At 36.5% G+C, this 24,191-nt stretch overlaps 1 protein-coding gene across 5 annotated transcripts in view; it reads left to right on the plus strand.

Annotated features, from left to right (window-relative positions):
* Window positions 1-24,191, plus strand: part of CDH12 (cadherin 12) — a 638,327-nt gene that overhangs the window by 572,114 nt on the left and 42,022 nt on the right. For all 5 annotated transcript variants that reach the window (XM_071453742.1, XM_071453733.1, XM_071453753.1 and 2 more), the window contains one exon: window positions 15,354-15,541. In XM_071453742.1, the coding sequence (XP_071309843.1) occupies window positions 15,354-15,541 (188 nt within the window). The remainder of the gene's footprint in view (window positions 1-15,353; window positions 15,542-24,191) is intronic.

The raw sequence follows: 24,191 nt of genomic DNA on the forward strand, positions 1-24,191 counted from the left end.
AATGAAACTGTCTAGGGACTGAAAACTCAGTTCATTGGCAAGCTTCATGTGCCCAGTGCTCACTCCCATTCTAATTTTTAGTTGCATATTTTACTTCCTTTGTTGTAAGGGACCTTAGTATTTTATATTTTGTTGTATGATTTCATCTACTGTGGTGTGCAAAAATGCACAATTTTCGCATAATGTCAGATGGTTTTCATGACACAGGGAAACCATGGAATTTATCATCCTCTTTGAAGAAGATAGCCTCCAGGTCTCATTTAATGCATGAATTGCAGTTATGACATCTTTGCCCAATTGTTGCTATGAAGAAGCAAAATAAATCACTCAAAAGAGACCAAGATTGTCCTGTACTTTGCATGCTAGTAAGGTTGAAAATCTTTTCTTTCTATTATATCAAATGTCAAAAAAGACAAATTACAGCAGTGATGCTCAACAAAACAGATGAGAATAAGATTGGAAGTTTGTGTTGCTATCGAAAATAGCAAACACTTAAAATGGCTTACAAGCTAAAATGTCAGTGTGGGAACTACAGTGTATTGGTCAAGCCTTTTTTTTTTTTTTGGCATGTGTTACAGACAACAGTCTTGATCAATGGGGATTTACTTAGTCAGCCCTGTTTGCTTATCCAGCATGAGATGATGTGTAGTGTGCCTGAAATTCACAGAGACACCAGGCTAATTACAGCTAAACAAAATAAATAAGTGAGAAAATGTGGAGTATTAATTATATTTCAAACATAACAACTGTATTTTTCTTTTTTTTTCCCTTGAAAGCATTACAATGATTTGGAGTAATTACTTGCCAGGACGTGGAGTTTGCCATTTGCTTGACTACCATAGCTAAAAAGATACTTGTGAAGAATTTTAGTTTATGTGAAAAATAAGTCTTTAAAATCCAGTGTAGGTGCCAAGTTCAGGCCTGGCAAGAGGTCAGGACCCCTGCGTGCTGATGGGATTGAGACCTCCAGTATCCCATTGCTCGTCATTGGTAAACAAAGCCAGGAAGTGCAGACTGGAAAAAAGGACACAAAATGCTGCAGGGTTAATGTTTTTGTGTCACATAATCAGGACCACAGTTTTGCAAAAGACTTATGCCAAATAAGTCATGCTATAGATCACCTAACATTTCACAGGATAAAGTTTAAATTTATTTTCTGAACTTAGTAAAGCTGGAGGAAAAAAAAAAAAGATTTCACAGCAGAAGAGCAGAAGTAGGAGAACATATATTATTAATATTTGGAAGGAGCTACCTTGATAAATAATACATTACAAGCTTGCAAAAAAAAATGTATCATGAAACACCTTCATCTCATTGAGGGTCTTTTAAGGAGACAGGCAGGTTTGGATGGGTTATCAGCATCCAGTGATGAAAAACCACTGACTATCCTGCTGAACACAGAATTTTTTATTTAGAACCTGTGCTTTTGAACGTATTCAGTGGGGAACTCCCACCTTGCATGTCTCCTAGTAATGAGGAGTGTAACAGAGAGGAAACCTCTAAACATAGATTTCTGTCAGAGTTGTTTGACCTGCAGGTATCTGTTGGCCCACATTTCAGAAAACTGACACTTCAATAAACTGATATTTTCTTTAAAACTAGTAGAAAAAAATTAATCTAAATGATTTTATTAGTAAAAATTTATTTCCAGAAGTATTTTCTTTCTTCCCTGGCTCTTCATTAGTACAGCAGCTCTCTGCATTGCTGTGCATTTTTCATTGTTAAAAATAGACCTTTTTGTAAATATTAAAATTAATATTTGATATCAAAGTTTTATTTTTACCAAAACAAGAGGAAAAAATAAGGCAATGGCTGAAAAGGCAAGTGCTTTTCCTATCATAACAGAATGTTTGAGTAATTGAAAAATATTTGGTATAACACCACAGTGCCTTTGAGCATAGAGGAGTGGACAAAAGCTGTGTATGGGTAGGCAGGCATCCTGATCCACAAGGGAACTGATGGCTTTTCTCCCTCAGCTACTTATGTACATGATAGCTGGCTAAGTAAAAACATATTTAAGCACATAATTCCTGAAAGTTAATGGGCTAACCCTTGACTCATTAAGCAGAGGACCAGTCTGAGCAAGCTGCCAGGACAGCAGTGGCTTGTTTCCAATTCTTAAAATAAGCTTCAAGAAAAAAATGGATGGGTTATATTTATTTCAACATTTAAATGACAAAAGGTTGCATAATAAGTTGCTATAAATTATGCTTTATGGAATCAAACTAATTAAATGAAGTGGTGGGTTCATACTTTGTAAGTTATAATGCTTCAGTTTCCCAGTCTCTTTCTTTTGTTCACTGCTGACAGAGTGAGTGTGAAAACAATTTAGAGATATAAACTCTTATATGCTGAGCAATAAAAGTACATGAGAATCATTTTAGTCAAAGGAATAGTATGTCTTTTTATTTTAATATGACATAAATATGCTTTTAGAGAATATGGCCCTGACATAAAAAAGTACAGTTGAATTTTAAAATTTATACACTATTTATTCTGATATTAGCAAATAAAATATTTCAAGTATCTTATGAAGTCAGTAATAAGTTTGGTTTCTTTTTAGGGTGTGTATTTTTTAATCTCTCACCTCCCTCATTTGCTTTTCTGAACTCAAAAGAACTATTTAGATAAAGTTATATTTTATCACATCATTTGCAGCTAACAGAAGTACATTTTTTGAGAGAGTGTTTAAAAGCTTTTTCTAATAGAAGAGAAATTAATTAAGGCTTGAACCCAGTATTTGAATTTTGTGTACTTGTGCATGTCTTTGTTTAAAAAAAAAAAAAAAAAGCATATCTGATGGCCAGAAACCATTATCTCAGGGTGGGTTTGCAACCACATTTAAAATATTCAGACAGCTGTAGAGCAAGGCCTAGACATCACAAGGGCCATTTTTTTTTGCTGTCATTTGTCTTTCCAAAAGCAACTCAGTGAATCCATCAAGATAGTTTGCATAAAAGAACATGGCAAATATCCAGAAATGCTAACATGTTTGGAAACAGAAACACAACCATTCATCTTTCTGGTGGTGACACCTAAAATAAAGCAAGGTTGAAGGATCATTCCTACAACCTTGCACATCAGTCCATACTGTAGGAGTTTTCAGGTAATTGGATTTGTATTTCACCAGTGGCCAGTACAGAGTATTCCATAGAATATATTAAATCCTCCGCTGGAGACAGCAGAGGAAACAATAATCTTAGAGAACGAAGTTCATAAAATAGACAATTCAGAAACAAAGAGAAAAACACCTTTCATTTATGCAATTCCAGGAATTTCAGTGTAAGTAAAAGGACCTTTTCAAACATAAACTAGCCTTTTATTCTCTTAGTTATTTAAGCTTGGCATGGCATTTAAATGATCTATTAACTGGATGACCTATTATATAGACATAGTATGTATTATATATTAGGAATAGGCTTTGCATATTATTGTCCTTTAGATTGCATCTTTTTTTCTGTTATTATTTATTGGTTTGTAGTTTATTTTAATAGGCTTACTGTCAAATACTACAATCTGTAGAAATATTTAAAAAGAACAACCAAGTGCTGAACCAGAAATAGCCTGTCTATATGTACATATGCATACACACTTTTTAGATTGAAAATTCTTATCATAGTTACTTTTTTATATGTTATTGGAAGCTTAGTACGTCACAGAAATTGCACATGCATTAATTGTCCTAAGTTTGACTACATTAAAGCTGGTCAGTTTTTAACTCAGTAAAATAAATATAGCTGATTCCATTCAAGTGACTTTGAACAAGTCTAGCTCAGATTACATTGAAAAACTGATTCAGAAGCAGAGTGTAAGAAAGAGGTCTTCTGGTCCACAAGAGATAGAAAGGAAAATATTTTATTCCATTGCTTTGGATGAGTGGCATATGTATCTACTGTTAAAAATTTCAGAAGAATGCAACACAAATCCAACACAGTAATGCTTTAGAAATCTATAGAAAAAGATCATGTGATTAATAAATTATTCTGTTCACTAATCTAAAAAAAAATAAATAATGAAAGCATAGATTTGATTTAAAAATAAGTGAGGGAGATTTATTCCATCCTTCTTGGATAATTTAGAACTAGAAAACTTAGTTACTTTCCTTTAACGAGAAAATTTACTTAGGATTAATGTTCAGATCTGCCTAATTAAATATTCTAACAAGTCTGCATGAATTTCTGGGAAGTTGTTCTACTCCCTTTAATTTAGATATGGAAACATGGCTTCTCTCAGTATTTCTGTTAAAAGTTGTGCTTTATATACAGCACTTGCATCAGAATAAAAATGAGTCCATCTTTCATTGATTAAAGAATTTGCCTGGCAGACAAGATGCCCTAATTCAGTTCCAGCAACTAATTACGTCTGTTATACCAATTGGGAGATACCTGCACAGGACAGGTGGACAGATTCATTGCAGACTAGCCTGCAGGCAAAGATTAGTTGTGAGACTGAGCCAGAACCTGCTTTGAATCAGAAGAGGAGGGAAGGTCAAATCCTGATTTTCTCTATCTTTAGTTTTCTAATGTCTATGTCATAAGACCTAAAAGGAAAAAATCAACAGCTTGATCCTGTTAACCAGGCTTACATTGTTTAATGTCAGAAAATCTTATGCAACTCTGATTTTCACTTACCTGAGAGTTTTGAGTAAATTGAAGCATAATTTTTTGAGTTAAGCACGTACTTTAACCAACCATTTCAAACAGTGATGGAAGATAGGAATGCAAATGCTCCAGAAATGGGCTCATACAATTGCAAGCTAATCAGGAAAACAGTGCCCATTTTGGATTGCAATACCTTTGACTCACAACTGCTTTAGCATCAGTAAAGCTATAGTCGAATCAGTACAATAAAAAATACCAGCTGACCAGTATCTGCAGGGCTCTTACAGGAATCAGAGGAGAACCAAAGGTAGCTCCTCTTTATTCCAGGTTCCTTCCAAGTCTCACACCTCTGTACTATTTGCATTTGTCTCTCACCTCTTTCATACTCCTTTTGGCCCCTCTTTCCTCCTCATCCTGCATATCCTTATTTTCAACATGCACTCTTTTCTCCACTCTCCTGTGTGAGAGACACATACTTATCCTTGATCTCATTTTCATTGTATAACTAGATTGTGACCATCTCCTCCTTCAACTCCACAAGTAGGTGTGTTTTTTTTTTTTAATTTCCCAATGGTACCACTGCAAAAAGAATTTATATTTTGCTGAGTCACTCTCAGTTCTGTCTCTCTCCATATTTTACTATACTGAAATCATGAGTCTTCACCACCCCAGATAAACTCTTTACATCTTCATCTTATTTGTTTTGGCCACTACTCTGTCACACAGCTCAGTGACCCTTGCCTGCTACTTCTGTTTCACTCACTTGACTTACATATTTGACAGGTAGTCATAAAAAAGCCCCTGTATTTTTCTTTTCCCTTCACCACCATTTAATCAGTGAAATTGTGGGCATTTTTACATTGATTAAAAGAAGATATACAATGGCTTATTACATTTTGCTTTTCAAAGCAAAAGAAGGACATGAGAATATCTGGGAAAGTTCCTGAAATTTTACGTTGTCTGTACTGTTAGTCTTGGAACAGTCAGGGCACAATTTTGACCAACACCAAGTCAAGCTTTCTCAGAGAAATTCAGGGCATTTGGAGAAATTAGTACAGGTCAGGAACTATTTTCTGCAGTCACTTTCCATGAAATTGACCTATTTTGGCGTGTGTAAAAGAATTTAATAACATGGAATTAGGCCATTTATATTGGCTGGCTTCTGGGCCACAGAAGCTGGTACATGAAATTTCTTTGTATATTTGCAACTGGTTTGAGTCTATGCTTTGTAATCCAGGCCATGCAGCTCTCTTTGGGTCACAGTACCCCACAGTTAAGTAGCCTTCTATGATTATTTGTGTGTGTCAAACATAAAAGAGTCAAAATTTAGCCTCTATAAAAATTTCTATTTACACTTATGCCAACTTTTTTTTTTTTTCTTATTCCTTTCCATATCAGAATTCTTCATGCACTTTTAGTAAGAGCTAGTTTTCCCCCCAAGGTGCATGTAACCTTAGTAAAAACTCCCTGGAAACTTCTTCTCTTTTTTGTAGCTGTCACTGTTGCATGTTCTTAATCATAAAGCATCTTGAAGAGTGAATAATTTTGTTCAGACTGAATAACTATTCCCAACCAAAGCATGCTAATTGGAAGAAAACTGAGAAATAAACTGGAGGGGGAGATATTCAATTACCACAGATTCTCAAAACACTATGTGTTTAGCAAATTCTTTGTCTGCTGCACTTATATTGTTTTTTAACTTTCTCAAGAATGCATAAGTAGCAAAGGTTATCTGAGGACTGTTTGGAGTACATATTGAATGAAACAAAAACCTGTTTGAAGGTATAAACTGAGAGAGACTGAACCCTTAGCTCCAAAGCAGAGCATAAGCCCAAATATAGCTGTTTCTTTAAACTACTGCATAGCCAATGAAAAATATAGGTAATTTCTTACTGGCTGAAGTGCAATGCTCTGATTGCACTGTAAACAATAGTTCAAGAAATACAAATGAGCACAATAGTGATTAGAAGTTTAATATTATCTGTTATAACATTCTGTTGTTAATTCATTTCCCTCCTATCATCATCTCTAAGCAGTAATTGATCATTAATGGAAAGATTAGGTAAATTGTTTTAAACACTATAATTATCATCATAGTAGATTATTATCATTAATAATGGTATTTTACATCTGCTACCTTATGTAGAGAAGGTACAAATAAATACAGTTCATAGAAATTCAACAACCTTTGGCAGGAATCATGTCATTCATTCCACTACAATGTGTTTTCTGCGGGGAGCGATGAAGAAATTATCATTCAAAACACAGAGAGTATTTAGATTGGATGCATGAAATTACTCTCAGTAACATTGGTATGTCTTGAAAGCCCCATGCATCTCCGCCTACTCTGATATTGAAAAGTAGCTAAGGCTACAGATTTAACAGCATGGGGTTGCCTTGCAATGCTTTGAGAATTGGTTCCAAAGTGACTCACTGACAACAGTGCCACTTGCTGTGTCACTATCACTTCTGGCAGCATCTGCCTTTTTCCCTGAGGTCTTCCATCTAAGTAAGAAATCAACATATCCTTTCTACTTCTGACTGTGGTGAGCTTACTTTCTGAAAATTTAGAGACTAAAGGGCAACATAAAATGAAACAGACCATATATAATTATCTAATTATAATCACAAAAGTTTAGGCACATGATTTTCAAAAATATCAAAGAACTGCAGTTGTAGGCAGAATTTCAGCAGTGCTCCACTCCTTGTAAAAGCATTCAATGGGATGCCCAAGTGCTTGCAACAATCCACATGTTCCTAATGACAGCAGTAGGAGCTGAGCTGACGATACCAAGCAGTTTGTAACTGTCTTCCGTGAATCCAAAATATGTCTTCAGTATATTTGTAGAGAGAAAGCTGTAAAATAAAAAGAAAACAACAGAAATATTCTAGAGTATATTTTTTAAGTTTTGTCTTGAATTCATGACAATTATTTTATTCTTGGTGTCTTCTATGGAAAATTTGTTGATTTTATAAATGTGATTGTCTAGTGCTCACAAGAGAAAGATTTGTAATTAAGCATTCATGACTTTTGCATTTTATTGCAAAATGAGCAATATTTATAAGGAGACCTTACTTAAAAGACTTAAATTGTAAAACATAAGCATCACTTGTGATAAGCTGAGTGTACTTGCTATAAAAGTATAAGAGAAGACAAATGCAAAATACGCAATTTCTATCCCATTATATTACTATTTTCCTATCTATATCACACACTAAATCACAAGCAATTAGGGAAACTGCAGAGAGTAAACCAAAACTTGAAACAAAGTATAGGAAACTATTATAAACATGTACTTGATGATTTCACAATTTCATCTTTAGAGGTAATAATTTTTGGCCTCATCCTGTGCCCTCATGGGGAAGAAAAGTAATATGGAGTTCAGGGAAAAAAATTGCATGAAATGTACTTAATGAGTGTGTAAAAATCAAGTCTTCACAAGGAGTTTTATGAGTAATACAGATGTTGAGCGTGCTTTGTTTAGGTGATTTTAGGTATACAACTGAGGTTTGACTTGGAGGACTTAAGAATAGAACCTAATTTCCTTAGTCAACGGAGAGAAAAATTATTCTTCCAATACAGATGATTTAGAGCACCTGGCTTAGATCCTAAAGTAAATGGTTTGACCATGTTCTTAAGAGTGAATGAATTGTAGTAAAAGTTGTGTTATTATATCTTGTGCAAGAGTGATAAAGACAATATGAAAAGGCTCCGGCAAGATATTTAAGAAGCAGGGATGTTAAGCAGAGCATTACAAACTCTATGTCCCATCCTTGAAAATGTACTTTTTATCATGTTAATGTTTCACATGTATCCTTCAATTTAAGTTTTATAGAGGGAACAAGCGTATTGATTTACTTCATGGTGACGGTGTGATCACTGGAATATTACCAACCAACCTATCTGATAAATTCCAATTACATGCTGCCTGGGATTCTGAAAAAAGAAAGACATCTCCTCCTGAAAACTTTTTTCTATCTATAAGACATTCTACACCTTGATAATTCTTTATAACCACTATATAATTTACATACAAAATAATTGATTCAAGCTTCTGGACTATACACTCCAAAAATTATTTCTCTCATTGGATTACTTTGTTTGGTAGTAATTTCTAATTAGTAGACTGGATATTAGCAGAACAATTCTTCCTTGGTTATGATACATAATGAAACTGATCATGTGGAACTGGTTTTCCACATAAGCCTTCAGAGTTACAGAAAGCTACACTAACATGTGAATGCATTGGCAAATCAAATTTTTCACAAAAACAGGAAGTGATAAAGGTGGCATCTTTCGTATACAACAATAACATCAGGATTAAAGCAGCTACTCAGGAAGTTGATTATTTCTCCTCAGCCTGTTGGAACATGGAAACTCCATATTGTCTAGAAGAAACTCTTCTTTATAAACTTGAGGAATTTATAGAACCTAATATTTTCTTCCCCTCTTGGTAAAACTATGCTACCATACAAAGATTATTTAATATTTTCAAAGAAGATTAAGTTATCCTTGCCTCAGTGTTAGGCCACACATCTGAGTCTGCGTGGCTCCAAACAACTGCTTCTATAATTATTTCTACATTAGCTTGTTAAACAGAGCACTCTCTGTTGCAACAAGTATTCTTTATTCAACAACCAGCACGCTTTGAAGGCAAAAGCTGTGGGCTTGACTATCTTGAGATAATAAAAATAAACTGTCATTTCCCATTTCCTGAACCCTTGCTCCAACAAGAGGGAAGTTCATGTCTGTGGAATTGTTCTCTGCAGTGGGTAGGACTATTTTTAGAAAGCTATATGACAATGACACTTTATCAGTAGGCAAAAAAAAAGCAAATTATTATACTGAATATTTCAGTATACAAGAAATATACCAGTATAATGAACAAAATTTTTCCTTTAGGAAGGTGGAAGGAGGATGGCTTCAAAAACACAGTCTGATAACTCACCTCAGGGGATGATAAAGGGTTGGCTCAGGAGCCAGATAGAGCTGGCTCAGGAGCTGCCAGCTCTGGGGAAGCTCCATGATGTGGATAATCCTAAACTAGGGTAGGATCAAACTCAAAATGGTTTTTGTTTCTGCTCATTTTGCCTTGAAGTTCTGGTGACCCTTGAACATCCACAATCTCTGTAGCACGGGGAGATGTATTTTTCTAGGTGTGGACTTTGGAATCCACAGAAGAGAACCAGAAATTTTTAAGCATGGTTATGTTATATCTAATGAGGCCATAAACCCTTACCCAGAGAAGTGGGTTAAAGACTGGAAAGATCCTTTCCATAACTGAAGTTTTACAAGCCCACCCCAGATCATGTGTGACCTGCATCAGGCACACAGTGACACAGCCTGGCTTTTTTCCCCCCACACAATGTCTCAGCCCCGCTGCAGGGCACAGAGCCACATCCAGGAAAGGAATGAATGCATCTCACTGCTGTGCTAAATCACATCTCCCTAGTTTAAGGAGCAGATGCTGCTATTTATTAGGCTGATTAGCTGATGTAGCAGGCTTATTATATTGAGTGTATGCTTATATATTTACATTATACTTTCCTTTGCCTATTATACAGTAGTTAAAGCACCAGTGAGAAAATATGAACTGTTGCCTTATGATTCTTCCTAAACAGACATAAATCAGTGTCTTTGCAACCTGGATCAGGATAAAACTTAAAATGCCTTGGTAATTTAATTTAAAAAGAATATTACAATACATTATCTGGTGGGTTTCGGTTTTGTTGTTTGGTTTTTGTGTTGTTGTGGGGTTTTTTTGGTTTTTGTTTGTCTGTCTGTATGTTTGTTTGTTTTGGTTTGTTTGGTTTTATTTTGTTTTGTTGTTTTGTTTATTTCTATTTTGTTTGTTTTGGTGTTTTGTTTTGTTTTTCTCCTGAAGAAGCATTAAATATTTAGAAGAAAGAGAGATAAATTATTTTACTTCGGTGTTTTTGCCTTTAAGAATCACGCTATTGTGGTCCACTGCAATGCAATACTTTGGCAACTACCAGAAAGCTGCAAGGAGTACAGACAAAGAAAAATCAGGAGAGGATAATCTTGTACAGTACAAGTATGGTGACAGATCAGGAAAAAAACATTCTAATATCATTTACAGCTGTTTGATTGAAGGCCATTATGCATTTAGCTTAAGTCCTTGGATGCCAGCATGGGTTATTTCTTAATGGTTGTTTTGCTGATAAGAAGTAATAATGGTTTTTATGTGCTATTCCTATCAGACCTGAAAAGCTTTCTAGTAAATGATGGTGTAAACTTCAAGTGGGGAGAAACAACAACAAAAAAACCTCTTTTTAAGTAAAAAACAAACAAAAAAGCACCTAACATCTTCATAAGTAAAAATCAAACCCCAGAACAGCTTTTGAGCCTTAAAAACTAAAACTAATCTAATCACGTCAGAGGAACTGTAAATGTGTGCTGCATTTCAGTCAATATGACTGATTACCTGTCAGTTACTCAGCTCTTATTTCTTCCCACTGTGTGCTTTGGAACCATCTTTGTTTTAGAAAATCAGAGGCAGTGTGTATGAATTGTTAGCTAACCTCTGCCTCATTTTCCTGAATGATTTTGGGACTAAGCAATTAGCCCTGTCAGTTATTTCAGCTTAAAAGCTTCAACAGCATCATCACTCATTTATTTTTATCATCCTCACTGATGCCACTCAACATGAAAGAAAAATTCCTAACCAAGCAATAAAACAATATTTATTGCTACCAGCTTTCCTATACATGAAAATATCCTGACTTGCATGCAATATATGTGACTAAAATCAGCAAAGTGGGGAGCTAGTTTCAGAGTCCAGTTTGTACTGCAGTATGAGGAAAATCAGGGCTTTCTCCTTTAGTACATCCCAAAAGACAGGAAAAAACTCAGAAAACACATTTAAAAGAGATTTATGCAAGTAGAAGAAAGATTTTTGTTGGCAGAGAAGTCACATCAACAAAATTTGACAGAACTGTTTGAGCAGCATAACCAGCTGCTGCATAAGTTCGTCTGAAGTGCTTGTTCCATCATTCCTGGAAGCTGAAGAGAACAAGGTTTTCAGGACCTTTGGGAGTAAAAGGCTATTACTCAGGCCTCTTTCAATATATCTCTATAGCAAATGGAGGCAGTAGTGTATACAGGCAAAATGGACAATAAAAAATGAATAATGCTAAACTGTCACAGCAAGTCCACAGGAAGAAGTAATGTCTGCTGGAAACAGAAAAATAAAAATCTACGAAGCTGTCTTTCTATCTCCTTTGATGTATAGCATATATTGATCATTTCAAATGTCCTCCCTACAAAGACTGAGCTTTTCTGAGTTCAAGAAGCGTTTGGACAACACTCTCAGGCACATGGTGTGGCTCTCAGGGAGTCCTGTGCAGGGTCAGGCATTGCAGTCAGTGTTCCTGTTGGGTATCTTCCAGCTCAACATATTTAGCAATTCTAGGATTCTATTATTTGAGGGTGGGGAGGAAGGGAATGAGTTTTTCATGCTATATATTATATTCTCTCAAAGTTTTTCTGCAAGCTGGCAACAATATACATGATTTGTTTTCATTTATTTTATTCTGAAAGTAAGTTGTCACAGTAGAACAGTTAACAGCTTCCATGTGCTGTGAAGATAATATCACAGGAGGACAAGGGCACTGTAATTACATACTATGTCTTCAGAAATATGACTCTTGCAAGGTTGAAGACTGCTTCAGAGTTTCAAATTAGTCTGGATGACCCCATCTTTATTGTTGTTGAATTTCTGGAAATGATGAAATGCCAAGTCATTGAAAATAACTGATAAAAACATAAACAATGAGAAATTAGTAATTTAGTCTTTCTTTGACTCCATCCAAGTCCCATATGCTTTTCAGCCAGGTGCAATATTTTATAGGGAAATGTTTGTTTTAATGAATCTGAGTGATCTTCAGATCACTAAAAAGAGATCAAGCTGTCAAAGATGGAAAAATCTATGATCATATACTCTTCCATTTCATTTTCACGAAAATTGTGGCTGTAAACAGCAATGGCTGCAGCAATGATTTCTGTAATCCGATATAAGAGCCTGTATAGGACTGGGACATCAGGGCTAGGACTGTGTTGTGGAAACTTAATATTAGATTCAGGTGGAGATAAAGGCCTTTTGGGTCTCTTTTCTTCATAATTTGCATTGCAGAGACCCAGTAATAGACGTGTTTGTAAATGGTTTTAAATAATAGAATGATTTCTGACTGTATCATGAATAGCATGTCAAAATTTTATTCTTTAGTCAGAACCACTGAAGTACATCTGAGACATAGCTGAGAATATCTTGTCATGAAACCATTTTGTGTCATAATAATCCTTTCCTGCTGTTAGAAGAACACTAAGAAGTACAGCTTCCTTTACTATGTTCCTTTGGAAAGAAAAATAGTGAAATGATAATTGCTCAGTCTTTAGTAGCTCAGTCAATGGGTAGTACAAACCTATACACTGTGATGTCCGGAAGTAAATGCTGGCACAAGCTGACTTTACTCATGGGGATTTTCTCTAAGAAAAAAGACAAATTTTCCCTTCTGCTATACTTTGCATACTGTTGGCCAGAGGGGGGAAACAAACAGAAGGGATTTTTTCAGAGGCAATCAAACAGACAATTATAGAGGTACCATAGCTCAAATTACTAGCTCACAAAACAGTAAGCCTGCTCCTAACTCAGCAGTGCTGATGTCATTTTGTTCCTCACCTGAAAATATTGTGAAGCTGAAAAGCTGACACAGCATGCATTGTAAGGAGATAACGACAGGGAACATTGTCTGCTGTTTAATTCAGCAGCTGAATGTGAAAGTCATTTATCCTGCTGGTACATAACATACAGCTTTTCAAAGCCTCATTTTGTGATGTGTGGCTGAACCACTGCCGGGTGGAAATCTCTGAGACATCCCCCTAATGTGCCTCCCAAGAGTCACAAGAGCCTGTCCTGCTATGCTGTTGAAAAAGAGGTGCAAATTCCCTCCTACGTGCCACATGTAGCAGAACCGAGTGGGCCACTGCCAATGTTTTCTGAAGGGGCTGCTCTGTGAGAGCTGTGAAACATTGACCCAAGAAAACAAGATGGACCAAGGGAAATGAAATGATGGGGCTAGTTTTGTTGAGAGACAGGATGAAGTGAAACAAACATCCTGGGCTCAAAACCAGCTCCAAATGTAGCCAGGAGTTTTGACAGCAGAGACTGCTATGTGAAGAAAGGTGAGCTCTGCCTGCCCACTGTAAACACTGATCATGGAGGTGCTCACTGGCAGCTGAGCAAAGTAACAACTTGTTATAGATGAGATGATTGGCTCCCACAATTGAAAGATAACTATTGTGTGAATATTAATAAAAGCTTTATGGATGTATAGTTATGTTGTTGTAGTTTAGATGTCCTCTGTTCTCCCCATAGTTCTATTCCCCCCCTGTATTGTGACCATCAGACAGCCAGGGTTGTCTAGGACAGGTAAAAAGAAGGCTGCACACGTGTCCCTTGAATGGGGCATTTGGGAATGGCAAAGCTTGGTGCTTAGGGAGTGCAGCATGGCAACACCTGACCTCCAACCAAGTCACAAGAAAGCAGTCTCCACTGATAAATGGCAAAGAAGAGCTGACTGACAGACTTCGGGAAGGGCCAGGGCTGCAACCCTGGATGCAACCCCCAGGGGTATAAAAGACTGAGCATCCATCTTGAAGATGAACTGGCCATGTGGTATGCACGAGGGGCAGTTCCCAGCGCTGCAGCTTTTTCCTTATATAGTTCTTTGTTGAATTTTTGTTAAGGTTTAATAAACCTTTTTAAATTTTCAAAGTGAGCATTTGTTTCTCACAATCTCCAGCGAGAGGTGGAGCTAAACAGGGAATACAGACACTTTAGGAGCAGTGAAATAGGTCAGGGCACCATGTTACAAGCCCAGGCCTGCTTCTACTGCTGTTGCTAAAATCAAGGTTGCCTCAAAGCACTTTGGACTTTTACATTTAGCTCTATTATGTCTTGCATTTTCCAACATGGTTGTTCACCTGAATGAAACCATTTTCTCCTTACATGTCAGCAGCAAGACTTATTTTAAAAGTGTGTATTTTTTTTTGTTGTGGTTTGTTTTTATTTTTTTTATTATAGCTTGTAGTAAATAATCTGAAAACAAAAGTGTTCTAAGCTAAAAATTGTTTAGCTCTGAAATTTTCATAAGAGCACCCTCTGGTGGTTTATGCATGAACAATACTCTATATCTTCCAAAAGGAGTTGTACATTTATTTATAGTACTGAATTTTAAAGAAATGGGTGAAAACTTTTTCCACTGAATTCTTCCTTTCAATCAATGTGAAAGTCATAAATATATTTTCTAAAAAGAAAAAGTAAAACAAAATAAAAACAAGCAAAATCAAATTAAATTCAAAACAAGAAAAAACAAACAGAAGGAGGAAAGTGTTTAAAAACATGCACTATCTAATTGTACTACTGTCTACAAGTACAATTTAATTTAAGAGAGTCAATCACATGTGAAAAGTTAGAGATAGAAATATAGATAGATATCTCAAGAGATATAGATGCTAATGTCTTTACAGTTACAATGGACAAAATCTGGAATCTAGGGGAAGTCAATAGATAAAACAGGAATATATTTTTCAAAACCTTTGTTGTTTTCATCTCCTGATTTTAATTAGATTACTTAGGTCAATTTTTTTTCCAGGCTCTATGATTTTAATCAAAAATATCTATTTTAATTACCAAGAAATCCCAAGAGTGACTGTCTACCACTTTGTCACAGGTATCTTCCATTTGAAAGTACCTGAGACCTCTCACGTTGGTTCTGCTATTGGACGGATCAGAGCTGTGGACCCTGATTTTGGGAAAAATGCAGAAATTGAGTACAACATAGTTCCAGGAGATGGAGGAAACTTGTTTGACATCACGACAGATGAGTACACCCAGGAAGGAGTCATTAAACTGAAAAAGGTATGTGGCACCAATGGGTGGATGTGCCTATGACTCAAGTGCTGAACCAGGTAAGGGAATGAAACATTTTGCACTTTTATGCCATAAATAGGTCACAGTAGTAGTGCTACGTAAGTAGTTTATATCTCTATTTGAATCCACGGTTGTCATCTTCATTTTCAAAGGCATTGAAGTTTAGACTTTCATTTCACATACAATTAGGTGTGATGTTTCATAAATAATGTCATGGTGAAGAAGTTATTCTAATCTCTGTCCAGAAAGTACAATTTCTCTTGCTTGGGAAGTTTTCTACCTAAAACCATGCAAAAAACCAATTCAGATCATGGAATGAAAGAGTTATATTTTATGTTAGATAAAATGTAATAAATTTTTACTTAAAAGCATTTTTCTTTTAAAAATTTCGACTTTGTGTTTGCTATTTTGATAATGAATATTGTAAAGTACTAAGATGAACACAGTTTTTATTCAAGGTAGAAGATTCCCAAATGGCAAATAGCCATGTCCTACTTCCAAACTTGTGATAGTGTTCCAAGTAGCTGGTTGTAAGATACTCGTGCAGGAAAACACACTGTATCTCAATCACTGATGTTGCTTTAGTACACTAGAATAAGTTCACGATTACTGAATTCATTAATTTCAAAGATGGGAAGGGCACCTTTCATTTAGAACTTAGTGATTAAAGCACTCAGTAGGAGAAATCGACACAGGGAGTTTCACATTTTAACCGGTTATCATTTTCTGAGCCCAGGCATTTACATATACACCAACAATCAACTTGTTCAGTAGAAAGAAATCTGAACCACAGCTCATTTTGGAAGGCACAGTTATGTTTTATAGACAGCTTAGGCTTGTGGGTGTAAATTTTGTAGAAAAAACAAATTATTAGCTGAACACTTTACAAGGGTCTGGGAAGGAAAGAGTTCTGGACATGTATATTAGGGTAAGCTTTAGGAAAAGTGAAGCTTTAATTCTAAGAAAATTTAGAATGCTGGTGTTTAACTTCCCTTGGCTCTGACCATTGATCTATACTTACATTATATCCATTCTAATAATGGAAGTCCTGGCTTCAACCTCCTGACCTGGGAAATAGTAAATTATCCATGGATGCATTAAAGAACAAGATGATATCAAGTCACTGACTCTTCTATTAGTTTTAATGACATAAAATGGAAGCCACTATACTCACAGGAAGTAATTTGTCAATGAGACACAAAGTCTTTGACCTCTTAACACCCCCCTTCTTTCCTGACTAAAGCTTTAAGTATTCTGTTTCCTCCTAATGGGAATTTGTAGACTTAGTTTCATTTTTAAAAACCCTTCTGGTCACCTTTTTCCCTCCATGCAGATGACTCAAAAATGGGTCCATCTGGAGCTGTCAGGCTGAGCAGCTGCATTCCCCTCCATATGCACTGCCAGTGGGAAATGCAGTAAGTAGGAACTATTAAAAAATTAATATTTCATCATCAAGAGCAGGTTTTTGATAGGATTCAGTTCTCTTTGTCCTAAGCCTCCTCTGTGCTTCTTTTTTTTCATACACAACAATTGAATATTCCATACTTGTAGTTAAATATATTCATTACCCACTGCTAGTTATCCAGGTTGGCAGTGATGATGTTGATAAGAAGGGTGCCAGGGTAATTAAAAAGGAAATTCAAGGCTCTGGGTCATTTGGTTGATGAAAATCTGCTCAGTTCCTTCGTACTGAAGGAACTGAGCAGAGCACTGCCTGAAGTCCTGATGAACACTGCAGGAGAGCAGGCAATGCTCTGCTCAGTTCCTTCAGTAGCAGAGATGAATGATGAAAGGAACAGGAAAACCCATGCTACCAATAAGTGGTTTAAGGGCTTGTGCCATCAGCACAATTTTAAGTTTTTTGATCATGGCGTAACTTTTACACCACCAGGCCTGCTAGAGTCAGACGGGCTTCATCTATCTAACAAGGGCAAAAGGATTTTAGCCATGAGTTGGCTGATTGAGAGGTCTTTAAACTAGGTTTGAAGGGGGAAGGAGATGAAACCAGGCTCTTCAGATATAAGCCTAAGGGTGGTAAGTCTGAATTGAGGGCAAAATCAGCCCAGCTGAAGTGCATGTACACTAATATTGCACAGGCAAGGAGCTGGAAGCCATGGCACAGAAGGAAAGCTATGCCATAGTCACCATCACAGAAACATGGTGGGATGACTCACATGACTGGGGTGCTGCAATGGATGGTCACAGGCTTTTCAAAGGGATGGGAGAGGAAGGACCGGTGGTGGGGTGGCTCTGTACATTGAGGAGTCTCTTGACAAGAATTTGAGGCCAATGGTGATGAGGTTTGAGTGCCTGTGGGTAAGAATCAGGGGGAAAACCACCGAGGCACACATCCTGGTGCGAGTCTGTTACAGACTGCCCAAGCAGGATGAAGCGGTGGATATATTATTCTGTAAGCAGCTGGAGGATGTTTGAAGATCACCAGCTAGGGTGGGGCTCTGCTAGCCCTTCTGTTTACAGATAGAGAAGGGTTGGTGGGAGATGTGGTGGTCAGAGGCTGTCTGGGGTACAGTGATCACAGAGTTTTCAATGTTTGATGAAACAAGGGGGGGTATCAACAAAGCTTTACACTGAACTTCTGGAAAGCAAACTTTTTCCTCTTCAGGATGCTGATCAGAGAGTACCTTGGGAAACAGCCCTTAGAAAAAAAGAGGTCCAGGAAGGAAAACCATACCTCAGGAAAGCCTGCTTTTGCACCTTCAAGATTTCTATCCCTATGAGTCAAAAGATGAGCTACAGGACAAGCTACAGCTGCAGGAAAAAAAAAAAAAAAAAACAACAAACTGACCTGTCTGGACAGGGAGCTTTTGAAGAAACTAAGGAGAAAAAAGAGGCTCTATAATCTTTAGAAAAGTGGGCAGGCAACTCAGAAAATGTTCAAGATGTCATTAGGGCATGCAGAAAGAAAATTAGAGAGGTGAACTAAAAAATAAAATTGACACAACCTGGTTTGACCTTGTGAAGTTATGCAAATATTTAAGTATATAGTGAAGTCTTTTTAAAAATGAAACTGGGTAAATGAATAAGATCAACACATTCAATTAAGAATTAAAAATAATAAACAGTGAAAGCCACTAATAGAAAGTGCTATATGCTTTAAAAACAGGCTCACAATTTCTCTATTATAGCATATTCTGTAAGCATGTGCTTTAAGTGCTGCAGTAATTCAGTGCTGAGCCACTTCAAATCCTTTTATAAAATTTGCTTTTATTTTTCCTGAAAAATTTATTGCAGCCAGAAGCTCTCCATCACTGCACAGATGCTTTTTTGGTCTGTTATTATGCAGAAAAACATTGAGAGATTTCTATATCAAAATTGATAAAAAATGAAGCCTTCCTGGACTACCTTTATTTTTGGTGGAAAATACATTTGATGAGAAAAAAATTGCACAGAGTAAACTGTTCCTTTTAGCACACTAAGTGTGTTGACAGATGCAGAAGGCCATTCTCTGCTTCAGGGGTGCCATTCTCTGCTTTGGAAATTGGTAAGAACAGCTACAGCTGGACAAGTTGCAGATCTTAAATATCTTAAATAATCTTTTTTTCTGTTTTGGTTGCTCACTTTTTTTTTTTTTTTTTCTTTTTTTTGGTTTTTTGGTGGGGTTTTTTTTGGGTTTTTTGGTTTTTTTGGGTTTTTTCTCTGTGCCGTGATCCTATATAAGTCTGATTACTACTACTCTTGTGCTAATTACATGTATTAAAAATTTTCTTATGTTCTCCTAAATAAACTATCCAAATGCCATCTAGCACCACTGTGTGGTTAGTACTGTAATTATTTTTTTCTCTCAAAATTAAAAATAAAGGAAAATCATATCTCTAAAGAAAGGGGAGGGAAATTTGGCTTTAGGGTAGTGCTGTAGAAAGTTCTCTGTAGAGAGATAGAAATATTGCTATGTTAGGAATAGAGTTATAATTCCCTCCCTTGTCTAGTGTTGTTTAATAAAATGTTTATGGCATTTGGTATTTAGATAGCATCTTCTATTGTACCTGAATCTTCAGCAAACTATGGTGGGTGTAAGCTATAAGAAAGGTGGTGACAGAAGGGGACATCTCCTTTATGCCAGAGTATAGTGACCTCAGATGCATCAGTCCCAGGCAAGGGACTGATTTTGAAATCTTTAATGAACAGGCACAACAGTAAAGGAAAATAGAAGGTTCCAACCTTCTCTGAAAAGTTGTCACTAAATTTATTAAACCAAGGATGAGGTTATACAACAACTCCATTTTTGTGCAGAAGACTTTTAATTAGCTCAGGATGTGCTAATCCAGAAACTGAGAAGGGTTCAGGTACTGAACTTGTTATGCTTGAAGACATTGCTTTACTAATTTGTGCAGTGTTTCATTAACACCTTGGAAAACAACTGTTTCTAAGCTCCACCTGTTGTGATCTTACACTGCTCCACTGCACTCGGTGAACTTCTCTACGTGGTTCAGTGGAAGTTCAGAGGAAAAACATATCTTAGTTTTCTCTAAGTTGTGCACCATGACCAAAACTTACTGATCAGATAGCAAAGCTGTGGCCATGAAATCCCAGCATGGCATAGCATTACACAGTGAGAAACAGTAACTGTAGTGATGATAAAAGAAAAGAAATTGTGGGACAATGAACAGAACCAGAAGCTGCAGGGAGGTATTAGGAGTGTGTGCTTCCTTTTAACCTCAGGAGGCTTTTTAGAAGCCCTAAATGCAGTCAGTAAATAGTGGTTTGACTGTGGGCTAAGTTCAGTTGTGTTGCCCATGGGACAGCCCATGTACATAGCTCTGGGATGTTGCTGTAATCTAACAACAGTCTGAGAACACCTGTACCACACAAGAGTGAGCATAAGGCAGACTCCCAATGTTCTTCAGTGAAAACTGTGTTAAAGCTACTCCTTGCTTTACTACCAAAACTGTACAGACTTCTCATCCCACACCACCCCACCCATTCTTTCTCCAAAGGCAGGGAATTTCCTCCTCAAGTGTGAGCACAGACACTGTCTGCCTGTAATCATAACTCATGGGATTGTGGGAGTGCAAATAGTGGTTGTGCATTTTGAGAAGGAAGAGCAGGTGGTATTAAGTCCTTCAGTACAGGCTGAAATTAGTGATCTGTGTGTAGATACAATCACAAACAACAGGAAAAGTAAGGAAGAGGAGACCTTCAGGCTTTGTGGATAGAGCTGTTTGGTTTGGTTTTCCCTGGAACAGGGAAAGACATCTTCAGAAATGGGTGAGACACTTGAGAGCAGCAAACAACTGAACCCCTGACACTGGTCATCTTCTTGCCTTCTGCAGATACAGATCAGACATATATTTTGCCCACTTGCCATCAAATCTTGAAATACTCACTACAGATCTTGTTTTTTACTGTGCATTCTCAACTCTAACTAATGAATGCTCCAGCTTGATCTAGAGCCTTTACTAAACCTGCTTTGTAATTAGCACTTTGTAATTAGCACCACTTATTTCCTTATGCTATTTAGAATCCAGTGCAGAAGTCCAGTTACTGAAATTTAACTGCTCATACAGAAATTGTGTAAATGCACAACAAATTGTCTTATGCCAATATTTAACAAAATGCATTGGTGCTCAACCCACTTGAAGGGGAAAGTGTTTCCAGCTTTTGAGGCCACCACATATGACCCAGAGCTATTCTGTAGTTGCACAATGCTAGTATGAAGTCAAGCCTAAGTTATTATGCACTTCCTATCAACTTCCTATCAACCCAGTCTTACTTTCCATAACTATCCATATGTCCTGAGGCTTAAAATCTCATCCCAAAATACAGCTTTTCCATCATTGTAGGTGAAAGCCTCTATCAGAAACAATACTCTCTTATGTGAGAGAGTATTTCTTATGTGTGGATATCTGTGGATAAAAAGCAGAAATTTCTGGAATTTCCAGTCCTGCCTCTTTGTGAAGCAGAACAAACTGACAGGGTAATTCTTTTTTCACCCTTGTTGTGCTTATCATTAGAATTCATTATATCTTTCAGACCATTTTTTTTGTTCAGTTCTTTAAATATTTCTCTTTCTTTCCCACTATAGCATCATTTCTTAACTTCTGCCTTGAATGTGGAAAACAGCAATATTTCAAAATATGTTTATTTCTTATACAGAGCTGTTTTTGTGCTGTCCTAGTCATACTAAATAAGTCCATTCATGGTGCTTACAGAGTTGCAAGGTAAAGTGATTTGTCAGTATGCATTTGATTTGAGGATTTGTAGAATGGCTTTGCTGTGCACAGGTGTGTATATGCTGATAGCACTTTACTAGGCAGCTGTATAAAGCAGCTTGTAACCTCAACATAGGAGAAAGCAGATGAGGACAAGTTGAGGGGGCCAAATACATCTGTTCTGTCAGTGGTACATATAATATCAAAATTAGAAATACTCCAGTTATTTAATAGTTCACAGTTAATAAGGCATCACCTTACTATTGGCAAAAATACTGTTTACTGCAGCAAAAAAAAAAATTGCAAAATAAAAGCCTTATTCAAATTTACCTTCTGCATGTAATTACTTTTATAGAAGGAATAAATATTTCTCTTGCCTATTAAAAAATAGATATAAATTAATTTCATTAAAATCTGATGAATTGAAAAAAACATTTCAAGAACCTTATAGGACTGGTTTGGAGTTTTTTGTATGATTCAAGCATTCTACTGTGTTTGTCTCCTTAGCAGCATTCCAGATTCAAAATAAAAGTGGGACTGAGCACCCTCAGACAGCTATTATATAACAGCAAAACACAGTGATGGAGTTCTTTTGTTTGTTTGTTTGTTTGTTTGTTTGTTGGGGGTTTTTTTTTGGTTTAGTAACAAAAACAGGTAAAATATTGTGTGGACCACTCATTAACTGGACAGATGTTAGTGATATCTACTAAAAATTAAAAATATAATAAAATGGTTTTTAAACATGTTTAAACCAAAAATCAAAAAATCCAAAGGGTTTTGCCTGAGACTTATGCAGACATTCAATTCTCCTCTTTTCAGGCAGACTTTGGACAATTCAGAGCAATGCCTAAATCTTAAACTGTCAATGCTATCTAAATGACTTAACTCTTCAAGTATGGGAAAACCAGAACTGATCAGGAGATCGTAGCATACAATCCCCATACACACAAGACAATAAAACCATACTCTTGTTACATGATACATGTTGTATAAAGTATTTTTCTATTTAAGTCCTAGGTTTACCACGTGCAACATTTCCCAACTCTCCATACATTTCAGCTGAGGTTTAGCCTCACTTAGGCTAAAGGTTAATTTCTGCTGTTTTGTGGGAGTCTGTCACTGATTTCCTTCTCTCATGATGGCTCATCACTTTCAGCCTGTCTCTTCCTATTTTGACTGCCATCTGTGCTTTGCACTGGCTGCATAACCTCTAACTATATTTATCATCAGACCCATAGAAGGACAGAAAGAGAGGATGAGTTCCTCTGAGGTTACCGTGGAAAAACATTATCCTTTCTTGGGATCACGCTGTCTTTTTAAAAATACACATTAGTATTTCCCCATAATGCTAGGGGTAGAAAAATAATGCAGCCATTTTCCTGCTCCCTGGGTACCTGTGCAGTGAAATATGCCAGTCTGAACATACCAATGGACAGAAGAACTGTTTGAAATCTTCCTGCTTTCTGCTCCCCTTGCACCATGAAATGTTGTGACTGGGGACTGCCATGCACCATGATCTGGTATAAGTGTTTTAAGAGTAATTTGGTGAAAGACAGCCTGCAAAGACTGCATGAATTATGGTTCTTTCCATTAATAATTCTCTTTGCAAATATACTAATGTATTACAGGAGCCAATATGAAAAGTTTTGATGCAATTTTGGTGGAATGAAAGATACCTACAAGGTATTACCCAGAATTACTACCTATGTGGGAGTTTAGATTTCTTACTTTCTTTGTCTTAATCATTTATCTCTAGTTTTACCCCTACTTTTTCTTCTCCAGACTAAGTCCTTAAACTTCATATTTCTCCCCTTATTATGTTTTTTGAAAATGTGTTACCAATTGATATAAATATCTGGAGAAGAGTTGTCTTGGGTTTTTTGTTTTTTTGGGGTTTTTTTGGGTAAAATTATTTTGGCAATGCATAACAAGTGTGCATGAGTAGTATAGAAAATGAAAATATAGTGTGGCAGCATTTTAGATAATGGACGAACGTGTCGATTTTTAGTGAAGGCAACATCTTAGGGTTTCACCACTGGGACATGAGATCCACCAGACTTAATTTCATCTGTTTCTTCTCAGGCTCAGTTTCTTCTTCTTTCTGTCAGTCCAGACACAAAGGTACAGCACATACTGGCTTTTCTGGTAATTTTGTCTGTAGGAGGATGGTTGTGTTTGGTAGTGAATTACTTTCAAGTGTGATTATTTCTATGGCATTAAAATTTATATGGCTAATTTTAAGTCCCCAGCTCAAAGAAAAAAAAAAAAAAAAAGACTTAGCATCTAGTCTACTTAAATGAAAAAGTCTTTTATTAGGATTTATAATCATTATGGTTCAGCTAATGCAAGTCAAGGTAACTCAATTGATTTTAATAGAGCTATTTCAATTTACACCAGTCATCTGGCCAATTATGTCCTGTTGTGACAAGGACAGAAAACTGAAGAATTTAAATCTATCCTGGCTGTGA

Source organism: Agelaius tricolor, unplaced genomic scaffold (genome assembly GCF_023055355.1).
Source record: "Agelaius tricolor isolate 1412-34295 unplaced genomic scaffold, bAgeTri1.0.p SCAF_2, whole genome shotgun sequence".
In the NCBI taxonomy this organism is placed as follows: domain Eukaryota; kingdom Metazoa; phylum Chordata; class Aves; order Passeriformes; family Icteridae; genus Agelaius; species Agelaius tricolor.